This window comes from Hemitrygon akajei, chromosome 3 (assembly GCF_048418815.1).
Source record: "Hemitrygon akajei chromosome 3, sHemAka1.3, whole genome shotgun sequence".
NCBI lineage: Eukaryota > Metazoa > Chordata > Chondrichthyes > Myliobatiformes > Dasyatidae > Hemitrygon > Hemitrygon akajei.
This window is the reverse complement of record NC_133126.1, coordinates 191,797,196-191,810,740: the sequence shown is the minus strand read 5'-3', so window position 1 is coordinate 191,810,740 and position 13,545 is coordinate 191,797,196. Positions and strand designations below refer to the sequence as shown.

Sequence of the window (13,545 nt, the reverse complement as noted above, 5' to 3'; positions counted from 1 at the left end):
GGCAGCATCGATGGAAATGAATAAACAGCTGATGTTTTGGGCGAAGACCCTTCATCGGTACTTGGAAAAAAGGGTGAATAAGAAGGCTGGGGACTAGAGAAGGATAAGCTAATAGGTGGTAGGTGGAGCTAACTGGTTGGGGGAGGGGGCATGAAGTAAGAAGCCGGGTGATGATCAGTGGAGAAGGCAAAGGACTGGAGAAGATGGAATCTGAAAAGAGAGGAGAGTGGACCATGGCAGACATGGAAAGGGGAGGGCACTGGGAGAAGTTATGAGGAGTATAGATAGGGTGAATGGGGTAGGTCTGGTCTAGTGGTGCAATAGCTAGTCTAGTAATTCGTCTGGGCCAGTGGTGCAGTAACTGGTCAGTGATTGGTCTGGTCTAGTGGTGCAGTAACTGGTCAGTGATTGGTCTGGTCTAGTGGTGCAGTAACTGGTCAGTGATTGGTCTGGTCTAGTGGTGCAGTAACTGGTCAGTGATTGGTCTGGTCTAGTGGTGCAGTAACTGGTCAGTGATTGGTCTGGTCTAGTGGTGCAGTAACTGGTCAGTGATTGGTCTGGTCTAGTGATGCAGTAACTGTCTAGCAATTGAGAGAAATGCAACCACAGTATCTCTGGAATTTAAATTTGGTAAATCACTGAGAATTTATTGCAAAACACACACAAACATTGTTGGGACTTGAGAACCTGAGTTGCAACAAGAAGTAGAATAGGTAGGACTTTATCCCCTGGGCCACAGGAAAATGAGGGGAGCTATACAAAATTATGAGGGGCGAATGTGAGCAGGCATTGGGTGAGACCAGAACTAGAGGTCACAGACTTAGAATAAAAGGTGAAATATTTAAGGGGCTACGTCTTCACTTAAATGGTTTTTCAGCATCCAGGCAGTTCTTTATCACAGAACAGTCTCGATGTTCTGAAATCTAATCAAGTTCACTCATGGAGTCCAATGGGGTGCTGCCTCTGCCTTGTCTGTTGGAGCTTTAGAGAGGGTGCAGAGAAGATTTACCAGCATGCTGCCTGGACTAGACAGCATGTCTTATGAATAGGTTGAGTGAACTAGGGCTTTTCTCTTTGTAGCGAACAGGAATGAGAGACAACTTGATAGAGTGGATAGCCAAAGACTTTTTCCCAGGGTGGAAGTGGCGAATATGAGGGGGCATAAGTTTAAGGTGACTGGAGGAAGGTGTAGAGGAGGTGTCAGGGTTAAGTTTTTTTTTGACACAGAGAGTGGAGGGTGCGCAGTTTGAGGCAGATACATTAGGGGCATTTAAGAAACTCTTAGAAAGGGACATGGATGACAGAAAAATGGAGGGCTATATGGAAGGAAGGGTTAGATTAATCTTGTAGTGGGTTAAAAATTCAGCACAACATTGTGGGCCAAAGGGGAAGTACTGTGCTGAAATGTTCTATGTTGGGTCAGGATGTAATTCCTCATGTACTGAAGGCCATTGGCTCTTAACCTTAGTAAACCAAATTCAAGGGAAGTAAGTACCCCACACATGGAAACACAAGAGGTGGATGCTGCAATCCAGAGCAAGAAACAATCTGCTGGAGGAACTCAGTGGATCAGGCAGCATCTGATGGCCCTGATGGAGACATTCAACCCAAAAGTATGACAATTCCTTTCCTCCCACAGACAATGCTCGACCCGATGAGTTCCTCCGGTTTAGTCTTTAATGCCTCACATACGTCATGCCCTATATTGTGACGGCCCTATCATTTTATTTCCCTGATTGCACTTGAACACTACATCATGCATTGTTTCCATTGTCTGTTTTAAATAATACTTTTTATAAGATTTGTACTTTTTAAACAAACTCATGTATTTTTCACACTCACTGGCAGAAAGTGGTATAGCAGCTAAACTAACGGTTTATAACCCGACTTATTTTTCATTGGCTAAGTATTCGCACATTACCCATGTGATGTAATTGTTTTAATTATGTAGCCTATTAACTAATTTATCTCTAAGGAATTTCTCTTACCTATAAAAATGATAAATTTTTCAGAAGTGCCATTTTTTGTTACATCGCTTAGCATCATTTCCCAGCTCTTTATTTTTTACTATTATTTGTATGTTTGTTTGTACTCTAAAATAAACTGAAGTCTTGGAATTAAAACCAGTCAACATCTTTGACTCCCAGAAGAATCCTAAGGTTCAGAAATTAAACAGAGATCAAACAACTTCCTTGATGTCATTGTGTTGGGCATGATCTGCTTGGATTGTAAGCAAGACTATATCTCAGTACATGTGACAATAATAAACCAATACCAAAGCTGATACATACTGGAAATTAAATCTGAAGCATTAGTGGGGCACATGGCCCTTCTGAAAGACAATTACAGTGTAGAATTCATACGACCATAAGATATATAAGTGGAGTTAGGCCACTTGGCCCATTGATAATGCTCCATCATTTGACCATGGTTGATTTATTTTCACTCTCAACTCCATTCTCTTGCATTCTCTCTGTAATCTTTGATACATTTCCTAAGCATAAACCTATCAAACTCTGCTTTAAATAAACCCCTAGTGACTAGGCTTCCACAGCCATCTGTGGCAATGAATTCCCCAGATTCACCACCCTGACTAAAGGAATGACTCCTCACCTCTGTTCTAAAAGGATGTCCTCGTAATCTGAGGCTGTGTCCTCTGGCGCTAGAATTTCCCACCGTTAGAAAAATCCTTTCCACGTCCACTCTTTCTAGCCTTTTCACTGCTCAGTAGTTTTTAATGAGATCCCTCCCCATTCTTCTAAACTCCAGCAAGTACAGGCCTAGAATTATCAGACACTCCTCATTCATTAACCCCTTCATTCTCGTAAACCTCCTGAGAACCATCTCTAATGCCAGCACATCCGTTCACAGATATGGGGCTCAAAGCTGCTCAAAATATATGTTAACTGGATTTTAATTTATTTACTTACAGATACAGCACAGAACAGACCCTTCCAGCCCAATGAGCTGTACCACCCAGCAACCCACCTATTTAATTAATTAATTTAATCTAATTATTTAGAGCTACATCATGGAACAGACCCTTCCGGCCCATTGAGGTGCTCCACCCAGCAACCCACCTGTTTAATTAATCAATTTAATTATTTAATCATTTATGGTTTTATATTGCTATATTTCTTCACTATTCTTGGTTGGTGCAGCTGTAACGAAAGCCAATTTCCCTCGGGATCAATAAAGTACGTCTGTCTGTCTGCTTTTTAGAGCTATATCGTGGAACAGACTTTCAGTCCCAATGAGGTGCTCCACCCAGCTACCAACCCATTTAACACCAGCCTAATGACAGGACAATTTCCAATGACCAATTAACTAACAAACAGGTACATCTGTGGACTGAGGGAAGAAACCGGAGCAGCTGGCAGAAACCCAAGTGGTTCATGGGCAAAATGTACAAACTCCTTACAGAGAGTGCTGGACCTGAACTCGGAGCTCCGAAAGGCCCCCGAGGTGTAATAGGGTCGCGCTAACTCCAATGCTACCATGGCGCCCACTTTTAAATGAAATTATATGTCTTGCTGTAGACTCGCTCCCTCCCCCAGTTCATGAAGGGAATAGTTGATGCATTTCTTACATCCATCAGGAGAGGTAATCGAGTGACCCGTTGCATCGGCAGAATGAGGAACGAGATCATGGGCAGGTTCCGGCACTCGGGCTGGGCTTCAATCTTCATCAGGATCTCTTTGAAGTTAGGATTTGTATTTCTGTTGGTGCAAAGCAAGAAAGCGGTGACAACCAAGAGGTGAACAGATGGTGAACTTCATAGCATCAGCAAGAAACTAAGTTTCAGATTAGAACTTTCCTGCCAATTTAAATTTACAAAAAAAATCACTATTTATTTTCCTGTTGGGCTTTGGCTTCATGTGTCATTCTAGGCTCATTTGCATCATATACCATCTGCTGAGCCACACTCTTTAGGTATTAGCCTACATCACAACCAAGGCTGCTAATATGAACAGAAGAGATTCTGCAGATGGTTGAAATCCAGAGTAACACCCACACAAAATGCTGGAGGAACTCAGCAGGTCAGGCAGTGACTACGGAGAGGAATAAACAGTCCATGTTTCGGGCCAAGACCCTTCATCGGTATAGAAAGGAAGGGGGCAGAATCCAAAATAAAAAGGTGGGGGAATGGAAGGAGTACAGACTGCCAGGTGATTGGTGAGACCAGGTGAGTGAGAAGGTGGGTGGGTGGGTGGGAGTGGGAGGATGAGGTGAGAAGCTGGGAGGTGATAGCAGGAAGGAAATAAAGGGCTGAAAAAGAAAAAAAAATCTGATAGGAGAGTGGATTTTGAGTGAAAGGGAATGGGGAACGAACCAGAGAGAGGTGATGGGCAGGTGAAAACAGAAGGAATAAAAGGGGTGCCAGAGTGGGGAATGGGAAAAGAAGGAAGGGGAGGGGGAAAATTACCAGATGATTAGAAAGATCATTGTACTTTATACTTTTATACTGAGATATAGTCTTGCTTACAATCCGAGCAGATCATGCCCAACATAAAAGATCAGACTGGAGGCTGCCCAATTGAACATGAGGCTTTATAAAGCACTACTGAGGCCTCACTTCAGGTATTGTGAGGAGTTTAAGGCACCTTATCAATGAAAGGATGTGCTGACATTGGAGAGGGTTCAAAGGAGGTTCACAAAAATTATTCCAGTATTGATTCCCCATTTAGAATGGAGATGAGGAGAAATTACTTTAGCCAGAGTGTGGTAAATCTGTGGAATTTGTTGCCACAGGCAGCTGTGGAGGCCAAATCATTGGGTATGTTTACAGCAGAGGTCAATAGATTCTTGATTTGTCAGGGCGTGAAGGGATACAGGGAGAAGGCAAGAAACTGGGGCTGAGAGGGAAAATAGATCAGCCGTGACGAAATTACAGAGTGGACGTGATGGGCAGAATGGCCTAATTCTGTTCCTATATCTTATGGTATGATGGTCTTGCTCCTCCAAGCTGAGAATGGCCTCATTATGGTAGTGGAGGAAGTCATGTACCGACAAGGAGGTAATGGGCAGATGAGGAGAGGAGTAAGAGTGATTCCAGAATGGGGAATGGGAAAAAACAGGAGAAGGTGGGTGGGGGGGGGGGGGGGGGGGGGGGGGGAGAAATGATGAGCAATGCATTCCAGCAGAGCCTTTCACACCCTCTTTACAGAATGGCTCACATTCAATGACAGACAGTTGTTAAAGCATATTCATTGTAAGATTGCCAGCAGCACCATGCTATATGCAGCAAAATCAAATGAGCAGCAGGTTTACAAAGTCCAAACAATCCTTTTGAGTTAGCTGCTGTATAAGGAATGGTCTCTCCCTCTCTCTCCTGCATAAGGAAATATGATACAATAAGTAACTCTCGGCCAGCACCATCACACACTCACAGGAGCTTCTGAAGTGTCCGCTGCTGATAAACTTCGTTTGAGCAGTATGTCACATAGGGTTCGAAGGTGGAAACAGCGTGCTTCTCCACGATGTCACTGATGTCAGAAATCACCGCGTCCTGCTGATGCCTGGCCTCAAGCTCCTTGAAGAACCTGTCAGAGACACAACCGAGAGTATTCAATGACTTTCCACACCTCAGTGAGCAGTCGTTTCTCCCTGTTTATCTCCCAGTTGGACCCTATTCAATCAGAGCCCTCAAATTTTCCCTCCCCCGTGATCAATCTCAATGAGACAACTGCTGGATTATTGATTTACTAATAACGTTACAGGACTTTGGTACAATGGACAGAACAGGGACTGAACTCCCACTGGATACAGGAGGTACTTAATAAAGTGGCCACGGAGCGTAGAAATAGAAATTAAGTTTTATAAAACGTTGGTGAGGCCTAATTTGGAGTATTGTGTGCATTTCTGGTCAACCACCTACAGGAAAGACGTCAATAAGATTGAAAGAATGCAGGGAATGTTTACAGGGATATTGTCTGGACTTGGGGACGTGAGTTATAAGAAAAAGTTGAATAAGTGAGGAACTTATTCCCTGGTGATGTTTGATACAGGAATACAAAGCATACAAAATTATGAGCAGTAAATTACTGCAGCATAAACGCAATAAGGCCTTTTCAACTGAGGTTGGTGAGACCTGAACTAGAGGTCAAGGGTTAAGGGTGAAAGGTGACATGTTTAAGGGGAACATGAGGGGGGTCTTTTTCACTCAGAGGGTGGTGAGAGTGTGGAACCAGCTGCCAGTGGAAGTGGTGGATGCTGGTTTGACTTCAATATTTAAAAGAAATTTGGATAGGTACATGGATGGAGAGGTATGGAGGACTAAGGTCCCAGTGTGGGTTGATAGGACGAGGCTGATTAATAGTTCAGCACAGAATAAATGGGCCTAAGGGCCTGTTTAGGTGCTGTGTTGGTCTACAACTCTAAATAGAATAGTAAGAGAAATAGAAAGAGAAACAGAAAATGGAATAACAGAATGAAAACAAAAGAGAAATAGACTGACAGAGAGATGGGCTAGGAATATGCAGTTATTTTCAGCTGTCGGCTGTCCCTGTTGATCAAGGTAGACTACACCCTCTTTGGAACACATTCCAGTCATACGAAGATGTATTAATCATACCCAAGAGATGGTTGTGGAACATAACATGATCCGATTCCAAGTGAAAGGCATTGTTTTCATGGAAGTCCAAGAGAAAGAGAAGAGCTGCCACTTGAGCCAAGTGCTCCCACAGAAAGGAGGATTATGTCTCAACAGTTGAGTAATGTTTCCGTGAGGGAAGAGACTGGAGCACGGACAGCTCACTAATGTAAAACTGAATGTTATCAGTGCTAGATATAGTAAAATAAAGCACAGCAGTAGCAGGCCAAGTGTTGCCAGTAGGGACAGCAACCGAGTGAATATTTGAGGCTGTTGGCTTTTGAACCCACGTTGTTGGAACCACTGACTTGAAACATTAACTGATTCTCTCCCTGTGGATCCACACTGGCCTCACTGCATCTATTATTTAATCACAATTCTCATTGGCAGTTTTAAACCATCAGCCCATCGAGTCTGCTCCACCATTCCATCATGGCTGATTTGTTATCGCTTTCAACCCCATTCTCTTTCTTTCTCCCCATAACCTCTGACACCCCGACTAATTAACCTTTCAAAATCTACTTTAAATATACCCAATGATTTGGCCTCTACAGATATCTGTGGCAATGAATTCCACACATTCACCAGCCTCTGGCTAAAGAAAATCCTCCTCATCTCTGTTCTGAAGGGATGTCTTCTATTCTAAGGCTGTGTCTTCTGGTCCTAGACCCTCCCATTAATGGAAACGTCCACTTCACGTCCAGTCGATAGGCTTTCAACTTGATTTAGACTTATTGTTTTAATGACCAGGAATGGAAAAGTCTAAGGAAAATGCCAGATGCAATCCAGTCCATCACAGATAAAGCTCCCTCCACCGCCACGATGGAGCACATTGACATGGAGCACTGCCAGAAGAAAGCAGCATTCATCAAGAAGGACCCTCACTATCCCCTCCTGACTAGCAGAGTTTCTCAAGCAAATTGTTTATTGCTTCCCATTCCAGTATCTGCTATTGCTTATGTCTCCCTAACTTTTGGACCTGTTCTGGTATGTCTGGGCAGCACGCTGGTGCAGCAGTTAATGCAATGCTTTACAGACCAGGCGATCAGGGTTCAATCCCCACCGCTGTCTGTAAGGAGTTTGTACACTTTGTCTGTGACTGTGTGGATTTCGACCAGGTGCTCTGTTTCCTCCCAAATTACAAAGGCAGATTGTTAGCATTAGGCCACTGTTCTCTTCTCTCTACAACCACAACTGTGTGGCTGGCACAGCTCAAACACCATCAGTAAATTTGCCAATGACACTATTCATCGAGGGATCCGCAGTGGAAAAGATGAGCAGTTTCAAACACCTGGGTGTCAACTTCTCTGAAGCTCTATCCTGGGTCCAACAATTGATGCAATTATAAACACCATAAGACCATAAGCTATAGGAGCAGAAATAGGCCAATTGGCCCATCGTGTCTGCTCCGCCATTCCGTCATGGCTGATCCAATTTCCCACTCAGCCCCAGTCTCCTGCCTTCTCCCATATTCCTTCATATCCCTGACCAATCAAGGATCTATCAAACTCTGCCCTAAATATACATAATGACTTAGCCTTCACAGCTGCCTGTGGCAAAGAATTCCACAGATTCACCACTCTCTGGCTAAAGAAATTCCTCCTCATCTCTGTTATAAAAGGACACCTGTCTATTCTGAGGCTGTGTCCTCTGGTCTTACATTCTCCCACCATAGGAAACATCCTCTTTACATCCACTCTATCAATGACTTACACCATTTAATAGGTTTCAATGAGGTCAGCCCTCATTCTTCTGAATTCTACTGAATATAGACCCAGAGCATCAAATGCTCTTCATGGGACAAGCAGTTTAATCCTGGAATCATTTTCATGAACCTCTTTTGAACCCTCTCCAGTTTCAGCATATCCTTTCTAAGACAAGGGGCCCAAATCTGCTCACAATACACCAAGTGCTTCATAAAGTCTCAACATTACATCCTTACTTTTATATTCCAGTCCTCTTGAAATGAATGCTAACATTGTATTTGCCATCATCACTACAGACTCAACCAGCAAATTAGCCTTTAGGGGATCCTGCACCAAGGGCTCCCACATCCTTTTGCACCTCAGTTTTTTTTGTATTTTCTCCCCCTTTAGAAATTATCAACCCTTTCATTTTAATTCAAGGAGGAGGGGCAGCAAGGAGAGTTGACAGACAGGTGAGGAGAAGCGAAGAGTTAAGAGAGGAGCCAGAATGGGGATGGGAAAAGAGGGAAGGGGGTGGATGAAAATTATCAGGAGTTACAGAAATCAATGTCCATGTCATCAGTTTGCGGTCTACCCAGACAAAATATAATGTGTTCCTCCTCCACGCTGAGAGTGGCTGCATCACGACAATAGAGGAGGAAATGTACCAGCAGATCAGAATGGAATGGGGACAGGAATTAAAATGGTCGGCACCCTGCTTAATGCGGAGGCCGTTTTGTGTGTGTTGCTCTGGATTTCCAGCTCCTGCAGAATCTCTTGTGTTTTTGTTCTATTTGAGTTAAAATTCTGTATAATTTCTGCTTATGTTTTCTTTGTGAATGCTAATCCTCCGATGTTATGTGCCTATGATACTGCAGTAAGCAGGCTTTGTATTACACCTGTATTTGCATTACATGTACTTGGGCTTATGACCATAAACAGGCTTCCTTGGTGCGTTATGATTGAAAGAATATAACAGCAGCTCTCTCAAGCAACAGTCATAAAATGCTGCAGGATCTCAGCAGGTCAGGCAGCATCTATGGAAATGAACAGACAGTCGACATTTCAGGACAAGACCCTTCTTCAGGTCTGAGGACGAGGCCATGCACGACCCCCCCCCCCCCCCCCCCACTCTGACCTTCTAACTCTTCTCACCTGGCTACTACTTCCTACTGCATCCCCTCCTCCTTGCCTTTCTTCTACGGTGCACTCTCCTCTCCTTCCTCTCCAGCCCTTGACCTTTCCACCTACCTGGCTTCACCTACCACCTCCCACCTAGCCTCCTTCCCGTGCCCCCACCTTTTTATTCTTGCAGTTTCCCCCTTTTTTCTCAGTCCTGAAGAAGGGACTCAGCCCAAGCCATTGACTATCTATCAATTTCTATAGAATCTGCCTAACCTGCTGAGTTCTTCCAGCATTTTGTGTGAGTTGCTTTGGATTTCTAGCATCTGCAGAATTTCTTGTGTTTATCTTACACAACACTTTTCATTGTTCCTGTGATATGATTTACATTCCCTACCCACAGCACACCCACCCTCCTCTCCCCCCCACCCACTAAACCAACTGTCAAAACAAGACATCAGTTGCCTCTGAGGTGATGTGTTTCATTGTAACGCTAACAAGGTAACCCTTGGAACATGCTTGTAATAATTGGGACTCTCAGCACTTCCTCGGCATTGTGGAAAACATCCACCGCTCCAAAACAAAAGAACTGTGATGTAGTCACATAATTATTCTATTTTAACTTTCACACCCAATGTAATCAAAGTTCAAAGTAAATGTCATTATCAAAGTACATACAGGAGGGGTGATTGATAAGTTTGTGGCCTGAGGTAGAAGGAGTCAATTTTTGAAAACCTAGCACATTTATTTTTGAACATAGCCCCCTCCTACATTTACACACTTAGTCCAGCGGTAATGGAGCATATGGATCTTGGACCTCCAGAAAGTGTCCACAGACGGGTGATTGATAAGTTGTGGCCTAAGGTAGAAGGAGATAAGTTATACAGCTCTCGTTACATGCACATGCAGTTCAACTCTTTGAGTGATAATGCAGAAAGTTTGAAGTTAATAACTCATCTCCATCTACCTTAGGCCACGAATTTATCAATCACCCCGATGAGTTATTAATTTCAAACTTCCTACATAATCAAAGAGTTGAGCTGCATGTGCATGTAATGAGAGCTGTATAACTCATCTCCTTCTACCTTAGGGCACAACATATCAATCACCCATCTGTGGACACTTTCTGGAGGTCCAAGATCCATATGCTCCACGACTAAGTGTGTAAATGTAGGAGGGGACCATGTTGAAAAATAAATGTGCTAGGTTTTCGAAAATTGACTCCTTCTACCTTAGGCCACAAACTTATCAATCACCCCTCATATGTCACCATAAACAATCCTGAGATTCATTTTCTTGTGGGCATACTCAACAAATCTACAGAATAGTAACTAATACAGAATCAATGAAAGACCACCCAACTAGGGCATTCAACCAGTGTGCAGAAGACCACAAACTTTGCAAATCGAAAAAGAAAGAAATAATAATCAATAAATAAATAGGCAATAATCATCAAGAACATGAGGTGAAGAGTGCTTGAAAGTGAGTCCATTGGTTGTGTGAACATATCAATGATGGGGCAAGTGAAGTTGGGTGAAGTTATCCCCTTTGAGGGGTATTAACTGTTCCTGAACCTGGTGGTGTGAGGCCTGAGTCTCCTGTACCTTCTTCCCAATGGCAACAGAGAGAAGAGAACACATCCTGCGTGGTGGGGGTCCTTGAGCGTAATGGTGGGGAGGGTTTTACTCGTGATGGACTGGGCTGTATCCACTACTTATTGTAGGATACAATCCCCAATAAAATCCTTAGGACCTGCAAGGTTTCGAAGCAGGGTTTCAACGTCAAAAATTTCTTTCCTTCCACTGATGCTACTCAATCCGCTGAGTGAGGTTTAGAAAACTCTCGTCGGGGGACAGCACTGAAAGGGTGAGCAGCTTCAAGCTCCCGGGTGTCAGCAACATCTCAGACGATCTATCCTTGGCACAACGAGTGATGGCATTACAAAGAAGGCTCACTGCCAGCTGTACTTCATTGGGAGCTTGAGGAGAATTGGGAAGTCACAGATGTAGTGTGGCGAGCATTCTGACTGGCTGCATCACTCTCTCATTTGGAGGCTGCACTGCACAGGATTGGGAAAAAAACTGCGGAGGGTTGCAAACTCAGCCACCTTCATCGTGGGCACTGGCCTCCCCAGCATCCAGACACCTTCAAAAGGTGATGCCTCAAAAAGACAACATCCATCATTAAGGACTCCTATCATCTGGACCTGGCGTCTTCTCATTGCTACCATTAAAGGGGAGGTACAGGAGCCTGAAGACACACACTCAGTGTTTTAGAACAGCTTCCTCCCCTCCGCCATCAGATTTCTGAATGGACAATGAACCCATGAACACTACCTCACTATTATTTTGCTCTCTTTTTGCACTCATTATTTAATTTAATTATACAAGTTCTTCTTCTTCTTGCACCCTTAACTCCTGGTGGAGTCATCGGGGCACTGTCACGACAAGCTTTGTCACGGTTGTGTGCCAGGGCCTGGGTCACTGCAAGTGTTTTCCCTGTCCATTCTTTAATATTGTCCGTCCATCTTTTCCTTGATTTGCCTGCCCCTCTTTTCCCCTCCACAGTTCCCTGTAGAATGGTCTCTGCATGGCCACTGGATCTTGTTACGTGGCCGTACCATTTCAGCTTTCTTTTCTTCACCGTTGTGAGAAGGTCTTCATGGGGACCAACGTGGAGCTGAATGGTCCTGCGGACCTGCTCGTTTGTGATGTGGTCCAAGTAGGAGATGCCCAAGATGTTGCAATAGCGTCTCATTTCCAATGCCTGTATCTTCCTCTGTAGCTCTGCTGTGAGAGTCCATGTCTCACATACGTACAGGAAGATGGAGAATACCAATGCGTGCAGGAGTTATACAAGTTATAGTGGTTTTAATAATTTATATAATTTACAGTGCTTTTATTATGTATTGCAATGTGCTGCTGCCACACCAGGCACGTGTGAAGGCCAAGAGCTGGACAGAGGCTATTTGAGACGCATGCTATTTGGAGCATTTAATAGTTAGTGGGAGCTTATCCCCACTAACACTCACAGCTGTAACAACTTAAGGAACCTATTAATTTGTACCCCTACATCATCATGCATATGTTTTCATACATTACACACACAGTAACAGGTGCATATGACAAAAGTCACTAACCCAATTTATAATACTGGCTGACTTGCATTTAAGGTGAGAGGTTAAGCTTTCAAGAGGATGTGTGGGGCAAGTATTTTATACAAAGAGAGGTGGATATCTGAAATGGACTGCCAGGGGCCGAGATGGAAGCAGTTATGATACTGGTGAACGAGAGGTTTTTTGATAGAGTCACGAGTATGTTTGGAATGAAAGGGTATTAAAACAAAAAGATCACCCTATCTAAAAAGTTTCTTGCCCCAAGCAGTTAATCTGAATAACCAATCTAGTTAGCTCCCCCCACCACCCCACTCTGCCAGTTACCTCAGTGAATGCAGTGCGGTAAACCACTTTTGATAATGCTGTTTGCATTGTAAATACATGCCAATATTTAAGTAGTTATGCACATTTTAACCTATGTCCATACTTCTAACTTGATTTTATATCATTATTCTTTATAATTGTTGAATTTTTGTTGCATGAAATGCCAACCCATCACAGCAAATTTCTAATATATGTTACTGTACACTCAGTGACTTCTTTATTAGTTAACTCATAAGATACAGGAGCAGAATTAGGCTATCCTGTACCTAATAAAGTGGCCACGGAATGTATATCTCACAGAGACGGGAAAGGCTGGGACTGTTCTCCTTCCGGCCACGACGGCTGGCACCAGTTTAATAGTGTTGGGAATTTCCATGGAAAGGAATTTAATTCTGAAGGAGGGAGACAATGATTGTGATTCAAAACTGTCAGTGTGAAGGGTCATATATCTCTCTACTGGGAATGTGTGCTTTGAGCCTGTTGTCAACTTAAAATGCCTTTCCCACCCATCTGGCTTCACCTATCATCTTCTAGCTTGTCCTCTTTCCCCTCCCCCCACTTTTTTATTCCAGACCCGATGAAGGCTCCCAGCCCAAAGTGTCAACAGTTGATTTATTTTCTGTAGATGCTGCCTGACCTGCTGAGTTCCTCCAGCGTTTTGTGTGTGCTGCTCTGGATTGCCAGCATCTGCAGGGTCTCTTGTGTTT

The 13,545-nt window shown here is 43.7% G+C and overlaps 1 protein-coding gene across 1 annotated transcript in view; it reads right to left on the bottom strand.

Annotated features, from left to right (window-relative positions):
- LOC140725762 (rho guanine nucleotide exchange factor 26-like) overlaps window positions 1-13,545 on the bottom strand; it is a 202,796-nt gene that overhangs the window by 65,158 nt on the left and 124,093 nt on the right. Inside the window, exons 7-8 of the mRNA XM_073041639.1 lie at window positions 5,391-5,543; window positions 3,590-3,719 (exon numbers count right to left, since the gene is read on the bottom strand). Coding sequence (XP_072897740.1) covers window positions 3,590-3,719; window positions 5,391-5,543 — 283 coding nt within the window. The remainder of the gene's footprint in view (window positions 1-3,589; window positions 3,720-5,390; window positions 5,544-13,545) is intronic.